Source organism: Cyprinus carpio, chromosome B24 (genome assembly GCF_018340385.1).
Source record: "Cyprinus carpio isolate SPL01 chromosome B24, ASM1834038v1, whole genome shotgun sequence".
Lineage (NCBI taxonomy): Eukaryota > Metazoa > Chordata > Actinopteri > Cypriniformes > Cyprinidae > Cyprinus > Cyprinus carpio.
The window spans coordinates 11961926-11981269 of NC_056620.1; the positions used below are offsets into that span (position 1 = coordinate 11961926).

The following is a 19344-nucleotide window of genomic DNA, read 5'->3' on the forward strand; positions in this document are numbered from 1 at the left end:
TCCTATAATTGTTTAATTTCATTATTAATGTGTTAAAAAAATGATCAAAGCACAGCCTCCTGGTGATCTGTGATTGATTGCTTAGGATTCATAGCACTGTTATCGTTCACTGATCCTGTCTTCATCGAACCCTCTTCAGATCGATGTATTTCAACACATTCAGAATGTATTTGCTGTATTTTCATTTGTATGTTTATTTTTTAAAGGATTCAAACGTTAGATATTCAGTCACTCCAGTCCAACTGAAAGTTGTATTGAGTGGCCTGTTGTCTTGTTTGGTATGGCAGGTTCACTTATTTAAGAAAAAGTACTCTGAAGTTGTAAAGAATGTCTGAAGTAAAGAATTCAGTGCTTTAAATCTGTATATGTATATATATTATTTTAAAAAGTTAAAATTGGGAAGAGGGTTTTCTTTTAAGTGAAAAAGTATAGCCTAGCTTTAATTTAAAGTTTGAATGAGTTTTTTTTTTTTTTAATAACATGCAGTAGAAGAATAATAAGGCAAAACAAATGTTAGAAAATTAGGGGGGCCTTGCAAAATTGACTGGAGAAGGAGGGGGGCCCTGGAGTAAAAAAAGCATCAGTAAAGGTCATGACTTCACAATCCAAAAAATGGCATCCATATAAAATCCATGGCATCACAAGGTGAAAACCACTGCTACCTCCCCAAAAAGCATCAATGCTTGTATTTTGCCTTCATGATCCTCAAACCTTTTGGGAGAGTTTTGTGGATGGATGAGTCGAAAGTGAAACTGTTTGGAAGACAGGGGTCCTGTTAGATCTGATGTAAACCAAATACTGAACTCCACAAAAAGAACATCATAGCTAAGCGTATTGGTGGCAGTGCACTGATGTGGTGATACTTTGCTGCTTCAGCTTGGGCAGCTTGCAATAATTGGGGTAAAACATGGTTTTTGTTCTCTCTCAGGAAATCCTAAAGGAGAATGTCCGGTCTTTAGTCTATAGGTTGAAGCTCAAGTGCAACTGGGTTATTTGAATATTCCAATGGATACGAGTAAATCCACCTCTGAATGGCTCAAAGAAAGTTAAAGCAGTTGTTATTGCTGCTAAAGATAGCACATCAAAATTTTACATTTAGATTAGTTTTTCCACATGGGTAATAGGTGTTGATTGCTTTGGTAAAAAAAAAAAAAACATCTGTTTACTCGGGTTGCTTTTGTTTTATATTGTATGAAATACTAATACAGTAGAATTAATGCATTTACACTTTTCTACAGATGTTCCATTTTAGGCCCCAACCCAGTCATAACCCAAGTAATTGATATGGTGAACATACAGTGCTGTGAAGTTTTTGCCCCTTCCTGTTTTTTTTATTTTTTTTTTTTACATACATCACATGTATGATTCAGATTAACAAAAATTTTATTACAAAGATAACTCTAAATAAATGCAGTTTTGAAATGATTACGTTTATTAAGGGAAAAAAGCTATCCAAACCTGCCTGGCCCTACGTGAAAAAGAAATTGCCTAAAAGTAAATCTAATAACTGGTTGTGCCACCCTTTGCAGCAACAACTGCAATCAAACATTTGCAATAACTGGCAAAGAGTCTTTCACGTCGCTGTGGAGGAATTTTGGCCCACTCTTCTTTGCAGAATTGTTTTAATTCAGCCACATTTTCGAGCATGAATGGATTGTTTAAGCTCATGCCACAGCGTCTCAATCGGATTTAAGTCTGGACTTTGACTTGGCCTCAATAAAACCTTAATTTTGTTTTTCTTGAGCCACTCAGAGGTGGACTTGCTGGTGTGTTTGGGATCATTGTCCTGCTGCAGAACCCAAGTGCGCTTGAGCTTGAAGTCACAAACTGACGGCTGGACATTCTCCTTCAGGATTTTCTGATAGAGTGCAGAATTCATGGTTCCATCAATTATGGCAAGTCTTCAAGGTCCTGAAACTGCAAAGTAGCCCCAGACCATCGCAATACCAGCACCATGTTTGACTGTTGGTATGATGATCTTTTTATGAAATCCTAGATGCTGTTTTTGCCCAGTCTCTTTCTTATTGTGAACACTGACCTTAATTAAGCCAAGTGAGGCCTGCAGTTCTATAGATGTTGTTCTGGGTTCTTTTATGACCTCCTGAATGAGTCATCACTGCACTTTGAGTAATTTTGGTAGGCTGGCCACTCCTGGGAGGGTTCTCCACTGTTCCAAATTTTTTCCATTTGTGGATAATGGCTCTGACCGTGGTTTCGCTGGAGTCCCAAAGCCTTAGAAAACCCTTTCTAGACTGATACATGTAAACTATTTTGTTTCTCACCTGTTCTTTAATTTCTTTAGATCGTGGCATGATGTGTTGCTCTTTAAGCATGCTTCACTTTGTCAGACAGGTTCTATTTAAGTGATATCTTGATTCAACAGGTCTGGCAGTAATCAGGCCTGGGTGTGGTTAGTGAAATTTAACTTTTCTTTCTAAAATAATGTGGTTAATCACAGTTCTTTCATGATTTAACAGGATGGGGGCAATTAATTTTTCACATAGGGCCAAGTAGGTTTGGACAGCTTTTTTCCCTTTTTTTAAATGAATCATCATTTAAAAACTGCATTTTGTATTTACTTGCATTATCTTTGTGTAATATTAAAATTTGTTTGATGGTCCGAATCTTATAAGTGTGACATATACAGGTGCTGGTAATATAATTAGAATATCATCAAAAAGTTCATTTATTTCACTAATTCCATTCAAAAAGTGAAACTTGTATATTATATTCATTCATTACACACAGACTGATATATTTCAAATGTTTATTTCTTTTAATTTTGATGATTATAACTGACAACTAAGGAAAATACCAAATTCAGTATCTCAGAAAATTAGAATATTACTTAAGACCAATACAAAGAAAGAATTTTTAGAAATCTTGGCCAACTGAAAAGTATGAACAAGAAAAGTATGAGCATGTACAGCACTCAATACTTAGTTGGGGCTCCTTTTGCCTGAATTACTGCAGCAATGTGGCGTGGCATGGAGTCGATCAGTCTGTGGCACTGCTCAGGTGTTATGAGAGCCCAGGTTGCTCTGATAGTGGCCTTCAGCTCTTCTGCATTCTTGGGTCTGGCATATCGCATCTTCCTCTTCACAATACCCCAAAGATTTTCTATGGGGTTAAGGTCAGGCGAGTTTGCTTGCCAATTAAGAACAGGGATACCATGGTCCTTAAACCAGGTACTGGTAGCTTTGGCACTGTGTGCAGGTGCCAAGTCCTGTTGGAAAACGAAATCTGCATCTCCATAAAGTTGTTCAGCAGCAGGAAGCATGAAGTGCTCTAAAACACAGTGGACCAACACCAGCAGATGACAAGGCACCCCAAGCCATCACTGACTGTGGAAACTTTACACTGGACCTCAAGCAACGTGGATTGTGTGCGTCTCCTCTCTTCCTCCAGACTCTGGGACCCTGATTTCCAAAGGAAATGCGAAATTTACTTTCATCAGAGAACTTAACTTTGGACCACTCAGCAGCAGTCCAGTCCTTTTTGAAGCGAGACGATTCTGACGCTGTCTGTTGTTCAAGAGTGGCTTTACACAAGGAAAGCTGAAACCCATATCTTGCATATGTCTGTGCGTAGTGGTTCTTGAAGCACTGACTCCAGCTGCAGTCCACTCTTTGTGAATCTCCCCCACATTTTTGAATGGGTTTTGTTTCATAATCCTCTCCAGGGTGCAGTTATCCCCATTGCTTGTACTTTTTTTTTCTACCACAACTTTTCCTTCCCTTCACCTCTCTATTAATGTGCTTGGACACAGAGCTCTGTGAACAGCCAGCCTCTTTTGCAATGACCTTTTGTGTCTTGCCCTCCTTGTGCAAGGTGCACTGGTGTCAAAAGTATTCACATTCATTACTCAAGTAGAAGTATAGATACTAGGGTTTAAAAAGACTTTTGTAGAGGTTGAAGTATCAACTCAAGCTTTTTACTCAAGTAAAAGTGTAAAAGTACTGGTTTCAAAACTACTTAAAGTATAAAAGTAAAAGTAATGTAAGTAAAAAAAAATGCCATTAAGAACAAAAGCTTAGGCCACGCCACAGGGGCCTATTGTGCACTACCCCACTTCCTCAAAAAAAACATTTTTCAAAAAGCCTATAGGCCATAATGACTATAATGTTATATTAAAATATTCATGTTGAAAAATTTGGGATGCACTAGATTACCTGTTTCAGCCGCATATATGCCCATTGAAAATGAACGCACTTTAGTACAATGCAAATACATTAAAGAACTAGAGATAAGATGACTAGTTGCCTATAAGTATTGTAATGGTGCAAAAAGTCAAACTTCAGAGGCATGTCATCAATAACCTTTAATGGAATGTATTTAATGTACATCCAAGCTTAGCTGCAGGAATCTGCGAGGGCAATGAACAAGAAAATTGGTGTACCCAGGGCAGGCTTAGTAACAATTACCCTTGTATAGTTGTCTATTTACAATAAACATTAGTGCTGTCAAAATGAATGATTAATCCAAGTGATTAATCAAAAAATAAAAATGAAAAATAACTCATAATCCTAATATCTTCTTGATCGATAGCTTCCTGTATTCGCTACATGGTTAGAGAGTTGGACTTGTAACCTGAAGGTCGCAGGTTTGAGTCTTGATGCTGGCAAGAGTTGTAGGTGGGAGGGAGTGAATGAACAGCGCTCTCTTCCACCCTCAATACCCATAACTGAAGTGCCCTTGAGCAAGGCACTGAACCCCCAGTTGCTCCCCGGCGCTGGATATATAGCTGACCACTGCTCCGGGTGTGTGTTCATGGTGTGTTCACTTCTCACTGCTGTGTGTGTGCACTTGGATGGGTTAAATGCAGAGCACCAATTCCGAGTATTGGTTACCATACTTGGCAAATGTCACGACTTTCACATTGTCAATCGCGTTGTCAATCGCAAACGCTAATTTATTCAAACGTCTAGTTACAGTAGCTTAATTTGCGGAGGATGAAGAGAAAGCACCCATTTGATAAATATGCCAGTAGTTGAGAAATAATAACTTTTAAGTAGGGTCCAGTGCCATTTCGATACTTTTAAAATGGTACCGGTGCCTAAACGGTGCCTGAAACGATACTTAAAAAAAGAGCCACAAAAAAAACTGGATTAACAATAAAGAACATTACAAATATTTTAAATAAATCCATAGCTTTCACCTTGGATGCTCTCATTTGCCAAGTTGTGCTTCCCTTACTCTAAGGCTAATAAATGTATTTCACAATCTGGGTCATTATTTAATACAAAAGCACACATAATGTTTCTACTGTATCTCTGTCAATCACTCTGATATTTAGTTAAAATGAGTGGTGTCTGTCACTGTCTTTAAGCAATTCTGTGAATGACTGTATGGTCATTCTTTATAAAGTAGCAACAATGTCGTTTGTAAAGTACAGTACTGTGCAAAAGTCTTAGGCACATTAGTATTTTCACCCCAAAAAGGGGTTTAAGCCATTTATTTATCTCTTTTGCTGTAGTGTGTCAGTAGGAAATATCAGTTTGCCATTAATTTTAATAATAATCTAGTGTGATTTTGAATGCACAAGCAGTCTGACAACGGCAAAATGAATGTTTGGAAATGTAAACTGATTTTCTACTGACACACTACAGCAAAATACATAAATAACTGTCTGAACACCATTCTTTGGGGTGAAAACACTAACGTGCCTAAGACTTTTACACAGTAGTGTATGTATAAAGTACGTATGATTTAATTCAGTATATTTAAATAAGTACAATTGAAGTATGCGTTCGTTTATATGTGTTAAGGGCTAGATTGTCGCTGGAGGAAACAGCTGTGGTGTGATGAGCGGTGACAAGCGAAAACTTTACAGAAACCGACTGCTGCCTCGTGACCTTTTGTAAACTGTATTTATGACAAAGGACTGCACAGATACAGATATTCTAACAATCTATCGATAAACACACACCTTGTGTCCTCTGTTTCTGTTTAAGTGCGCTCGCGCTGCTCCACCGCCGTCTGTGGATTGAAGAGCGCGCTGAAAGATGGAGAGTAGACCGGTCTGCCGCCTTTTTCATATGAAATTTAAGGGAACTGACTCTGAGGCGATCGCGAATTTGAGTACAGTTTATGGAGCTAAATGCTATAACCCATATAAAAAAGCCTAGCGACGCCCATGCTTCTTGTGTAGGCCTACATTTCGGAGAACCAGGACAAACATTTCAATCGATCGCTCAGGCATTTAAGAGGCACCGAAATCTGTGTCCTTATTCGGTTCGGTGCATACCGGTTCCATACCCCAACCCTACTTTTAAGAAATATATTTTTTGATATACAAACCCAACACTGGCTATGCCCTTACTGGAGTGTGATGTGATCTGATTGTGCAGGTGCGATGGATCGCGTACAAACCAATAGGGTGTCGGAACGTTATATGTTTATACTTCTCATCCAACCACAATCAAACTCAATTCATCGATCTATCTATATAGATAGTTTTTTTTTTTTTTTTTTTTTGGAATGATGACAAGTCGGAATGAAAACAAGCCGAAATGAGTAACGAACCTATTTTTAAAATGTAAGGAGTAGAAAGTACAGATAATTGCGTGAAAATGTAAGGAGTAGAAGTAAAAAGTGGGCTGAAAAATAATTACTCAAGTAAAGTATAGATACCCAAAATTTCTACTTAAGTAATGTAACGAAGTATTTGTACTTCGTTACTTGACACCTCTGCGTATTCCTCTTGTTAAGCCACTCCTGAACCACAGACAACGTCAGAGGCGTCTTACCTGGGCTAAGGAGAAGAAGAACTGGACTGTTGCCCAGTGGTCCAAAGTCCTCTTTTCAGATGAGAGCAAGTTTGTATTTCATTTGGAAACCAATGCTGCTGACCAGCTTTTTGAAGATGGTGATTTCATTTTCCAGCAGGATTTGGCACCTGCCCACACTGCCAAAAGCACCAAAAGTTGGTTAAATGACCATGGTGTTGGTGTGCTTGACTGGCCAGCAAACTCACCAGACCTGAACCCCAGAGAGAATCAATGGGATATTGTCGAGAGGAAAATTAGAAACAAGAGACCAAAAAATGCAGATGAGCTGAAGGCCACTGTCAAAGAAACCTTGGCATCCATACCACCTCAGCAGTGCCACAAACTGATCACCTCAATGCCATGCCGAATTGAGACAGTAATTAAAGCACAAGGAGCCCCTACCAAGTATTGAGTACATGTACAGTAAATGAACATACTTTCCAGAAGGCCAACAATTTACTAAAAAATTTTTTTTACTGGTCTTATGAAGTATTCTAATTTGTTGAGAATTGGTGGGTTTTTGTTAAATGTGAGCCAAAATCATCACAATTAAAAGAACCAAAGACTTAAACTACTTCAGTCTGTGTGCATTGAATTTATTTAATACACGAGTTTCACGATTTGAGTTGAATTACTGAAATAAATGAACTTTTCCACGACATTCTAATTTATTGAGATGCACCTGTACTAACTAGGCATTACGGTAATAGCATGTAAAAACTCCGATCAAAGGAAAAGCGATCTCTGGCATTCATTTATTGAGTCAGTTTCTTTGTCGATAATGAATAAATGAATGAGCAAGCAAATGAATAAATGAATGAATAAATAAAAAATAAAATAAATAAAAATGTTTAAAAAAAAATGATCTGATAAAAGGAAAATGACTTCAAATGTTGAGTAATATTAAATGTAGAATTTCCAAATAATATAAAAATTACTATCTGATGAGAAATAAAATAAAAGTTGCATATAATCATATTTATCTGTAAATTCAGTTATAAAAAGAAAACTCAGTTTCCATAAAAAAGTTCAACTTTTGATTAACAGTACGCCACAGAATGTCATTTCCCCAATGTCAGGACTGTCTGATTTCCTGTTAAAAAATAAAAGCCCTCCAAAAACTCATATGACCAACAGTTCTGCCTGTGATTTTGAAAAGCTTGAAAAAGGAAACTCCGTTTCCACAGACCAGTATCAATTCAGAATGACAGTCCACTACCCCAGTGTGTCACTCAGCCAGTTTCAGGAAGATCTGATGGCACATTACAAAATAAAAGCCCTCCAAAAACTCAAACATGACCAGTTTTGACTTTGATTTTTGGACCTTAAAAAAGAAAACTCCTATAATGTTTCCACTACAACTTGATGACTTGGACTATACAAAATAAACAAAAAACAAACTAATGCGTTTACACTTTTCTACAGATGTTCCATTTTAGGCCCCAACCCAGTCATAACCCAAGTAATTGATATGACGCACATATATACGTTTTGTTTATTTTTATTTTTTTATAATAGTAATATATTGATGAACATTTCTCTTATTTTGCTGTCAGGCCACATACAATGAGATGAACAAAAATATTACTGCATAAATATCCTATGCAGAATAACTTTAGTGAGTGAACAAAATGATATATATTATATATAAATAAAATTATAACTATTCATGCCTGACACAGAAATAACTATTAAAAAAAAAAAAAAAAAACAAAACCCAACAACATAGTGCCAGAATTAAATACAAGTATGAAATTAAGTGTATAAGATGCTGTTGCTGGCAACATTTTTTTTTTTTAAATGGTGGATTGTCGCAAGCCTGTTTCTGATGCTCATTAAACAAAAACTTCCACTTCTGCCACTTCTGTCTTTACAAGATTTTCATCAAAAACATCAGCTTCCTGAAGCTTCTTCTCCAACAAGAGATGAGCATTTTTTTCCTTCTTTATCTGCAGTGATTTTTGCCTTGGTATTCTCTCACGGTGCCTGATTATCTCCAGTCTTTTCCTGATTGTGGATTGATGAACTTTGACTTTAGATAGAGCAAGAATTGCCTGCAGCTCTTTAGATGTTATCTCAGGATTTTTTGCGACTTCTTGGATGATTTTACGTTGCGCCTGTGGAGAGATTTTTGGCGGTCGACCACTCCTAGGAAGATTCATCACTGTTCCGAGCATTTTCCACTTGCAGATTATGGATCTGATTGTGGATTTGTGAAGTCCCATAATCTTTGAAATGGATTTGTATCCTTTACCTGTCTTATGGTAGAGAATTATCTTCTCTTTGAACTCTTCAGGAAGTTCATTTGATCGCGGCATTATGCATTTGCTGAATCTTCACAGGATGATCCAGGGTTACAGCAGAACCCAAACACAAAATATCTGCAAGGAAGCAAATAATAAAGCAGGTTTCAAACCACCTGGTTCTCACAACAATAAATATAAAACCTACTTTGGTTTTACAGCAGGGGAAATAAACAAGAGGAAGCGGCGTCGTGGTGTTAGGATCAGCCAAGACATCCAAGAGATACAGACGGCTGAAGAGAACACTTACTTTTACTTTAGATTATGGGTATTATACTGAAAAAAGACGTCAGACTGCTTGTGCCTAGTCACCTTTTAACCTTCTTAGTTCAAGGCTAGACTTTCTGACCTAATAGCCCACATTCATTAATGTGGGATAAGTGTGGCATATTCACAGCAAACTAAAATATAATTCTATCTGTTCACCATTTTATCTACTAAAGTAAAATAATTTAAACTAAACAAAAAAAGAAGTAAAAAAAAAAAAAAAAAAAAAAAAAAAAAAAAAAAAAAAAAGGTTAACATTCAAGCAGTGGTCCAATTGTAAAAGAAGTTTAGGGGGGATGGTGCGGTCAATTTCTTTGGAGGGCAGGGGGTCCTGTAGCTAATTTTACATAATGATTACAAAATTTGTCTAAAAAGGTTTTTAATTTAATGAAAAATTAACGTATTATACAAACTATTATTTATAAGCTTTTTTCTTCCTTCTGGGACCTGAAACTGAATTTTGGTCAATACTGCTAATAACGAATGTGTTCTTGTGCTGGCACCGTGGCTGGTTTAGGCATAGACATAATAAAATAATTTATTATGTCTATGGGTTTAGAACTATTATGGATAAATAAAGCTGACAATAAAACCGCCAGTAGGTGGCAGCAAGTCCCTGTTTTAATAAACGATTTATTGAATCATACAAATCAAACGATTCGTTCAAAACGACTGATTCAATTAGAAAAGTAGTATGTGAATGGACCTCTGGCGTTGAATCACTGGCTCACTTGATTCGTTCAAAAACAGGTTCATTCAAGTAAATTAAACACCGTGTTCATCTACACTGCTTTATAAAATTATTAGCATATTTATGCTCGCGCACATGTACTGATGCTCAGAAAAGTACATTGCGTGTGCAATAAATATAAAAACATAAAAAAAAATCATACATGGGTATTTTTACTTTCATTGTTTGAATTATAAGGGCATTCTAATGGGCTTCATCGCGCAGTATGACTTTGGACCACTGTGGAAAAAAACAGCTTCACGTCCCCGGTAAAGTGTCGCTTTGGGCATATTAATGCGAAGTGAACGACTGACATAAAACAAACAACATATTATTCCCAAACTCCTCTAGCGTAGCGAAGCTTTTGATGTAGTGTAAAATGGCCACTTGTTTGGTCAAATATCCCCTGCTAGGCATACATTATCTTGGAAGCCAGTGGTTGACACGTATTTAATCTTACCCGTTTGTAATGTCGCGCTGTAAGAGGTGTTTGTTCTCTGCAGCTGGAGATGATTGAGATCGGAATTCCGCAGAGCGAGTGAAGCGTCATACGCCACAGCGCAGAGAAATACAGCGCCCTCTAGTGTTCACTGACAGATACAGCGACACCCGGTGTTCACTAACAATCCTCTAGTGCGGCGTTTCTCAAACCTTTTTGACTCCAGGGTCTCTCATCGTCTAGAACAGTGGTTTTCAAACCAGTGCTGCAAGCACCCCAGCACCTCACATTTTGTACGTCTCCCTATATCTGACTGTCTTGCAGTCTCTACTAATGAGCTGATGAGTTGAATCAGGTGTGATAGATGAGGGAGACACAGAAACTGTGCAGTGCTGGGGGGCTCGCAGGACCGGTTTGAAAACCACTGCTCTAGAACTTCACAAATAGCTCACAGAAAAAGCTAAAGAAAAACTTAAGTTCCCACAAAGTCAAAACACAAATGTAGCTGAATTTCAAACAAATTACATGACAATTATTTGCAGGGAAGGGTTTTTTTTTTTGCCTTTTTTTATTTCCTTTGCATAGAAACAGTAATATAGATGAATATTTTTCTTATTTTTCTGTCAAGCTTTATACAGTGGATTAAGGTACTGTTCTACTCATACCTGACACAACAAAATGTAAAAAATATGTCACCAGAAGTAAATACAGATACAATTATTATTATTTTTTTACTGTGGATTGTTGCAGGCCTGTGTGTTTTACACTGGACATGATGGGACTCTTATCAAATAAAAACGTCCACTTCTGCCACTTCTGTTTTTAAAAGATTTTCCTCATAAACTTGGGAATCTTCCTGTAGATTATTTTCAAACAAGACACAAGCATTTATTTTCTTTTTCTGCAGTGTTTTTCGTTTTGACACTATCTCGCGTTTCCTAATTTGGCCCAGTCTCCGTCTGATTGTAGAGTCATGAACTCTGATTTTAGCTAAAGCAAGAGAAGCCTGCAGTTCTTTGGACGTTATTTCGGGTTTCTTTGTGACTTCCTGGATGATTTTCCGCTGTGTCCGTGGTGAAATTTTTGTGGGTCGACCACTCCTGGGAAGATTCATCACTGTTCCAAGTGTTTTCCATTTGGAAATTATAGTTCTGACAGTGGATCGATGCAGTCCCATAATTTTAGAAATAGCTTTGTAACCCTTACCAGACTTATGGTAAAAAATGATCTTTTCTTTTACATCTTCTGGAATTTCCTTTGATCGTGGCATTATGCACTTGCTGAATCTTTAGGTTGATTTTGAGAAGTGCTGTAGAAGTAAGAAGTGTAGAAGTGCCCAGCCACTTCAGCAAGGTATCTGCAAGTGTTAAAAACAAGTTCATTACATTTGATCTCTCTGCTAGATCTGTTTTGAAGACCCGTTTAGTGACATTAAAATGATTTAGTGTGAACTATTTAGAAAGACAAACAGTTATACTAATTTAATTCAAAATACATATTTAAACAATTATTAAATAAATAATAATAAAACATATACACTACCAAAACTTTGATCGAGGTCATTACGATTTAATGTTTTTGAAAGATATTTCTTATGTTCACCAAGGCTGCGTTTATTTGATTGAAAAAAAAAAGTTAAAAACTGTATGATTGTGAAACAGACTATTTCAATTTGAAAAACTGTTTTCTGTTTTAATCAGTTTTAGCTAAATATATTTCTGTGACGGCAAACAGCCATTAGTACAGTCTTCAGTGTCACATTCCTTAGAAATCATTCTAATACGCTGATTTGTTGCTTAATAAATATTTCAGTATGGAAAAGTAGTGCTCCTTAATATTTTTGATGAAGAAAAAGTTCAAAAGAATAGTATTTATTTGAAATACATTTTTTGTAACATTATAAATGGCACTTCTAATCAATTTAACGCCTCCTTGCGGAATAAAACAAACAAACAAACAAACAAACAAAACAAAAAAAACCTTAAATTGAACCTACTGAATCCAATCTTTTGAACGGTTCAGTAAAACACTAACAAACCTTCTTTAAAAATTCAACCTCAATCAACAGAGGCTCAGAAATATACGAAATATGAACACGACTACATTGTTGGTTATGTAGGCTGGTTCACTTCGGTCTTCACTGTGTAACTGACACCAGACGGAACGAATGTGACCTAATAAAACACAACGAGCGAAAGGGAAACGACAAGGAAAAATAATAAGCTAAACAATAACTGACATCGTCGTAGTAAATGCAGTTTAAATGAAAACGGTAACCTATTGACATAAATCGCTTCTTCTTTCTGTAATTACATGTTCTAAATGACATGTCCTTTCAGAAACTACACAAAAACATTTATAGACTAATCCTACCAGGTAGGTTTGTGTCCCATAAGTTGACAACATCCGGGTACAGATCGCATATGTTAACGCCAAAGTGCCTCTGGATGCTTCTTCTTCTTCTTCTTCTTCTTCTTCTTCTTTGGGATTTTGGCGTATTCCGCACCAGGCACATACCGCCACACACTGTTTTCATTCACAGATGGATGATAGTCCCGTCTCTATTCATATTTTATTTTACTTCATTGTTCATTTTATTTCGGGTTCACTCAAGCTGTATTTCTGGCTGCTGCGGGTTCAGCTCCCATGCCAAAAAAACAAAAAAAAACAAAAACAAAAACAAACAAACAAACACAAAAAAAAAACAGCCTTTGTGTTCCCCCTTACTTTTGTTTTATTTATTGAATTCCCTATCAAATTCGTTTGTTTAATCCTGTTTCTACTATATATTCCAGTAATATTCTTTGATTAATACCTTCTTTTTATCCTTTTCCTAATATCCAATTTATCTTATTTTTTCCCCTTAGTATTACCTTTTAAGTTTCCGACATATTAATATAACATGTTCAACAGTTTCTATTACCCCACAAAAGGCATTAACCTGTAATATGTTTACCTATTTAGATAGTGATGCATTTAGTCCTGTGTGTCTAAATTGTAATCTAGTTAAAATCACCACATCTTTCCTACATCTACCCAGGGGCGTCGGACTGGGGGTAAAACCAGTACTGATTACCAGGGCCCCAAAGGAAGAGAGGGCCCTTGAAAAGTCTGGAATATATTTTATTTTACCTGGATATTTTCATGGTGGGGGGCATGGGGGCCCATCAGGACTGCCTATGCATAGGGCCCGGGATCTTGTGCAGCGCCCCTTCCTGCCTCCTCACTATGATAAAAGTTTTTTCTTTCATTCGCTCAGAGTTGCTCTCAGATTGGTCCCGAATCACTTTTAAGCTAAGACTCCTAGTTAGAAATTTTAAAAGGGGTCCTATTATGCTCTTTTTACAAAGTCTTGGTTTTGTTTTTGTTTTACTAGATTCATAGTTTAGTGGATTCATCATTTCAAATATAGCTTTAGTTTCGGAACTAGAAATTCCTAGGTACTTCTTTGCTGCGTCAATTACTGTCAGTTCTTTCCTTTCTATCATTCTGCTCAATTCTGATATACACTACTTTACATATGAATGCCACAAACTTTGTTCTGTCCACTAACTCTGTCTCTTTTTAAATTTTGCATCGATGAGAGGATTCTCTCTTAATATTCTGAGCTCCTGCCTTTTTTTTTTTTTTTTTTTTTCTGCTACTGCTTCTGCAAGTTTATTACCATAACTTTGGCTAAGCTTGGTTACGTCTGGTACTTTCATTAGAGCTTCTGCAAAGAGACATTATTTTGATTTTCTGAGCTTCTTTAGCCTGTATTTGCTTCATGCATCCTTTATAAGCTGCATGTCGTTCACCACAGTTGAAGTGAAGTGACGTGACATACAGCCAAGTATGGTGACCCATACTCAGAATTCGTGCTCTGCATTTAACCCATCCAAAGTGCACACACACAGCAGTGAACACACACACACACACCGTGAACACACACCTGGAGCAGTTGGCAGCCATTTATGCTGCAGTGCCTGGGGAGCAGTTGGGGGTTCGGTGCCTTGCTCAAAGGTACCTCAGTCATGGTATTACACCAAAATCATTTTTTTTCTTTATAAAATCTGCATATATCTACATCGTAAAAAATGTTAAATGGTTTATGGTTAATTCCTCTTCTATATACGGTGAATAACCGTAAATTGACATTCCCAGAATTCCCTGCGTTACATTTCAAATTTGATGTGTTTTTTTTGTAGAAATAGCTATGTATCTTTGTTTTTTCTTATCAGTTTTGTATATTAGGGTTGTGTGTTACACGTAATGTTGTTAAATTAATGTCTGTTGCATTATTTCAGTTTCCTGTGTGTTACCTTGATGGTGTTTAGTGTTTGTGTGAATGACACTGAGCACCTTCTATGTTATTATTTAAAAGCTGCTTGTGATGGGCTTTGGTTCATCATGTGACTTTCTCATCACCACCTGCATTTGGTGGTTATCAGTGTATTACAAAGGTACAAAACAGATTTCAGTACTTCAATAGGTTGGTATATTAACATTATATCATTTAATGAAATTACAGTATTTAACTGTAAATTGAAGTTAAAACCATAAAACCTAAAATGTTGCTACCATATTTTTTACAGTAAAATTCCGTCAACCACAGCTGCTGTTTTTGTTTACCGTAAATTTTATAGGACTCCTAGCTTATCCCTGATTGGTGGAAATGGTGTTGTTACAACTCTCCCCATGTTTGCATCTCACTGCCAGACATTGTCATGTCGTCTCACTTTTTTAACAGTATCATCTGCTTCTATTCCTGATCCATTACTCTTTCTTTTCTTACGCTTATTAGTAGCCTTTTGCCACTCCATATCCCTTTCAAGATCCCAATCATCCTTCTCAGATCCTGAATCCATTCAATTACATTCATAATATAGCTGCTGTAACTGTAACTGTAGCTCTGAGATGCTTGGGCAGCAGCTGACTAAATTCCACTTCATAAGAGTCATCACATCATGTCAACATAAGAGACCTCTAGTTTACAAATTATTATGGACTTCAGTTTTATATGCATACCATGCAGTATCCACATTGAACATCTCTCTTTATTATAGCTTGAGTAACCTTGTGTTACACAGTATACATTTAATAAAATAATTTTAGTTTTCTTCATACATAGTGATGTCTGATAATGTAACTTTATAAGGACTGACAGACAACTCAATATTCATATATATTTAACTCAATAATATATTAATATAATTTGATATACGGTAACATTTGAAGTTCCATCTAATGTGAAAAAAAAACACAACAAACATATTAGTTAGGTAGGCTACTTCTTTTTATTCCCTTCCCATAAGAATAGCCACATTAATGAGGAATTCTCTTTTTTGCAATCAGACCTCACACAGTAATGAGATGGATGAAAAGAGGTCAGTACAAATATTTTACGTTAAACAGCCAGTCGAGAACTGAGTTGCTCTAAATATAAAAAGTATTGTACTATTCATTCCTGACTTGTCAACATCATAACAAAAGGTAAAAAATATGCCCCCAGGAGTAAATACAATTGTGATATTGCACAATAGTTTAAAGTACAGTATGTACAATTTCACATACAGTGGTCATGCTGCCGTTAAAACAAGTTTAATACACGAGCAGAATGCAATCGTAATATGAGATACAGATGAGTAAATGTTATTTTGTTTACACTTTCACTCATATATTTACTCAAAAACAATAAAATGTCAAAGCCTTGAATTGCTGTGATCAAAAAAATCCTATATTTACAATTAATAAAAAGGCCTATACATGTGCCATATGAGAGACAGCAGAACTGAGCTGGGTTTAATAAATAATAGAAAAGGTTTTATTATTTTGTAAACTCGTGTCATAAAAAGAAACAAAAGTCACCTTCACAAAACATAAATTCAACATGTCTAAAGAATAATACTGTAAAAGGTAAATGAAAAGGGGTCATATTATGACAATTAAAATGATCAAAGCTTTCTGTCTCCATACAAGGAACGTTCAAGTACATCTTTTTTTCTTCACAGATTTTGAGAACACTTTGACAGTCCTTCTTCTAATACATATAGATGAGACACAATGAAAGGCTAGGTCTTCTACAAAATATCCTCATAAAAATATATTCATATATTTCCTTTATTGTGAATCCTAACTGACTAACCTTACAATAATACAAAACAATGTTTATATTTTCATTGTAAATGAGGGGTGAAGAAATTGATATTAGAATATAAAAGTGTAACTCATCAAGACTCTTGTACAATCTCACGAATCCTGCATTATATGCTCCAAAATGTCAATTTGAGAAATATTTAACTAAAATATCATGGTTATAGTCTGAGATGTGATTGTGAACACAAACCCAAACATATGTCATTACCCATATACTTTTCAAAAATAATATTAAGAAGATACATATCTACTTTTTTTGCAAAACCACATAAATAAGAGAGCTGATGAAACAACAATCAAATTTAGCTTGATATCTCTATGGGAGAATGATAAACTATTAAGATCAGAGACTCAGAATTACTCCAATGCATGGCGGATGGGTCATAATTCTAAACCTAGATATTTATAATAAATAACAGACACTGGTTGTCTAAATCCGTCAACCAACCTCTGAGAGAATGGATAATCTGTATGTAAATGACGTTTTATTTGACATTTTATTTAAAAAAGTAAATAATACTTAAAAAATGTTGAAAGTAATTTGACAAAATACATAGTGCAAAAAAAAAAATTATATGACATTGCTCTTCCAAACACTTCTAAACTCATAACCACTGGGTCTGCTTTCCTCTCAGTCAAATATATCAAATAAATACAAACAGCCATTTAATTTTTGGGGATTCTCCTCTTATCTATTTAACCAAAGTAATTCTCCACAGACGGCTGGCTGAATCCTAAAGGCACCTTGAATTAAGTCATTAAATTGGGTGTCAATGGTCCCACCTTCTTCATCTTCAATGACAAACGTTGATGATACATGTTTGGGTTTTCATCTGCCAAATAGATGCCACTATGCCAATGCTTTACCACAGCCTGCATAAATGAATCACAGACAAAATGATCTCTCAAAATAACATCTTTATGCCATGATACATGCCTTCAGCAAAACAAATGCTTAAGACTGAGAGGTGTTTGGCAAGGAACAATAAACTGAAGGCTTCCACAAGAAATAAATGAGCATAGCTGTGCAGAAGGCTACAAACAGACAGCATCGATTTGACATAATTCTTGGTGCATGCCTTGTTTTTCTTCCCCTCACTGATGATATACAATCTGATGTCATCTAGAACTTATATCTCTGTCGTTTGTGCAATGAATTAAATACAAATATTCATATAGAGCATTTAACATTTACAGACTGTCTAAAACATTTTCCACACAAGGACTTTTTGTAAGATTAAGCACGTGAAGAAAATGATTAAACATACATAAAAAATTTCCATAAAAGAGGATTTTAGCAAATGATTATGTTTCTGTTAAAAAAAAGAACACATGATTTATTAATGTGATCCAGAGTTTACACACTTAAAAGACTTCTGCCAAAACACAATAGAAAGAGACAAGCCAGCCACTATGTACAGTACAGTTTCTCAAACTGGTGATGAGCTTGATCCCAAAACATTAGTTCTGACACTCTTCTGAAAGAGTCTGTACACCCCCATTAGATGAACCATTCTTTCTTGCTTTCATCGATGGTCTCTGTGAAATTGGCCTCGGTGCCGATAATGGCCGCATCGGCTGACTCTGATGACTCTCCCCCCTTGGCCTCGTTGGTGTGGTAGGTGCCTTTATGGCGGAACATGTACCGGATCAGAAACACCAGTGTGCACAGAATAGTGAAGATCACCACTGCAATGATACCTGCAAGGAAAATACATTCGCCACAGTTAAAGGAACAGTTTGAAAGGAAATGTCGCAGAAAATGTATGAAATTATATCCAAGATATAGATGAATTTGTTTCTTTATTGGAACAGATTTGGGAAAAATAAGCATCATATCACTTGCTCACCAATGGATCCTTTGCAGTGAATGGGTGCTGTCAGAATCAGTTTAAACAGCTGATAAAAACATCACAATTATCCACAAGTAATCCATATGAATCCAGTCCATCAATTACACGAAGAGAAAATAAGAGAAAAGCTGTGTTTGTAATAATGAAATCCATCAAGATGTTTTTCATAAGATGTTATTTGACGGACTGGAGTCATGTGGATTATTGTGATGTTTTTATCAGCTGTTTGGACTCTAATTCTGACGGCACCCATTCACTGCAGAGGATGAACAAGTGATGTAATGCTAAATTTCCACAAATCTGTTCTGATGAAGAAACACACTAAATATTGAATGGCCTAAGAGTGAGTTCATTTTCAGCAAATTTTTTCATTTTTGGATGAAATACACCCTTAATGTATAAAGAATAGATAACTTAAAACTTAGATAACTTATAACTTAGAAGCGATTGTTCATCAGAATTAGATAAGAATATGTATCCATCTCACCTCCTATTATAGCCGAATTCCTGTTTACTCCATCTGGTATCACTCTTTCTTCATTGAAGGGGAAATCAGCACCTGTAGGAGATCATAATATTTATAATAATTGAATGTCTATATAGTTTTAATAGCTTTAGTTAACTATAATAAGCCTGATAGACATGAGAAAACACTGAACAGTCTGATGTGTCTGAGAAAAGAATTAATAATTTTCTATATGCCAAATAAATTACAAGCAGATTATTTTTAGTAGATTATGTTTGTCAGATAAGTAAACATATAATGGTTTAATTTAATGCACCAATGCACTTATAGCTGAATAAAGCATATTGGCCTTTACAGAAGTCATTTTGTCCACTAACTGGC

General features: G+C 36.0%; 1 protein-coding gene and 1 long non-coding RNA gene across 3 annotated transcripts in view; both read right to left on the reverse strand.

Moving 5' to 3' along the window:
- Nucleotides 1–11058: 11058 nt before the first annotated feature.
- Nucleotides 11059–13263, reverse strand: LOC122142236. The gene is made up of 2 exons (XR_006158465.1): nucleotides 12883–13263; nucleotides 11059–11866 (listed from the first exon to the last, which is right to left on the reverse strand). It is a non-coding gene; the product is annotated as an uncharacterized LOC122142236 (long non-coding RNA).
- Nucleotides 13264–17220: 3957 nt separating this feature from the next.
- The window catches only part of cntnap2a (contactin associated protein 2a), a 352125-nt gene continuing 350001 nt past the window's right edge, over nucleotides 17221–19344 (reverse strand). For both annotated transcript variants that reach the window (XM_042752140.1, XM_042752141.1), the window contains 2 exons: nucleotides 18985–19056; nucleotides 17221–18345 (listed from right to left, as the gene is read on the reverse strand). In XM_042752140.1, the coding sequence (XP_042608074.1) occupies nucleotides 18146–18345; nucleotides 18985–19056 (272 nt within the window). In that variant the 3' untranslated portion in view covers nucleotides 17221–18145. The remainder of the gene's footprint in view (nucleotides 18346–18984; nucleotides 19057–19344) is intronic.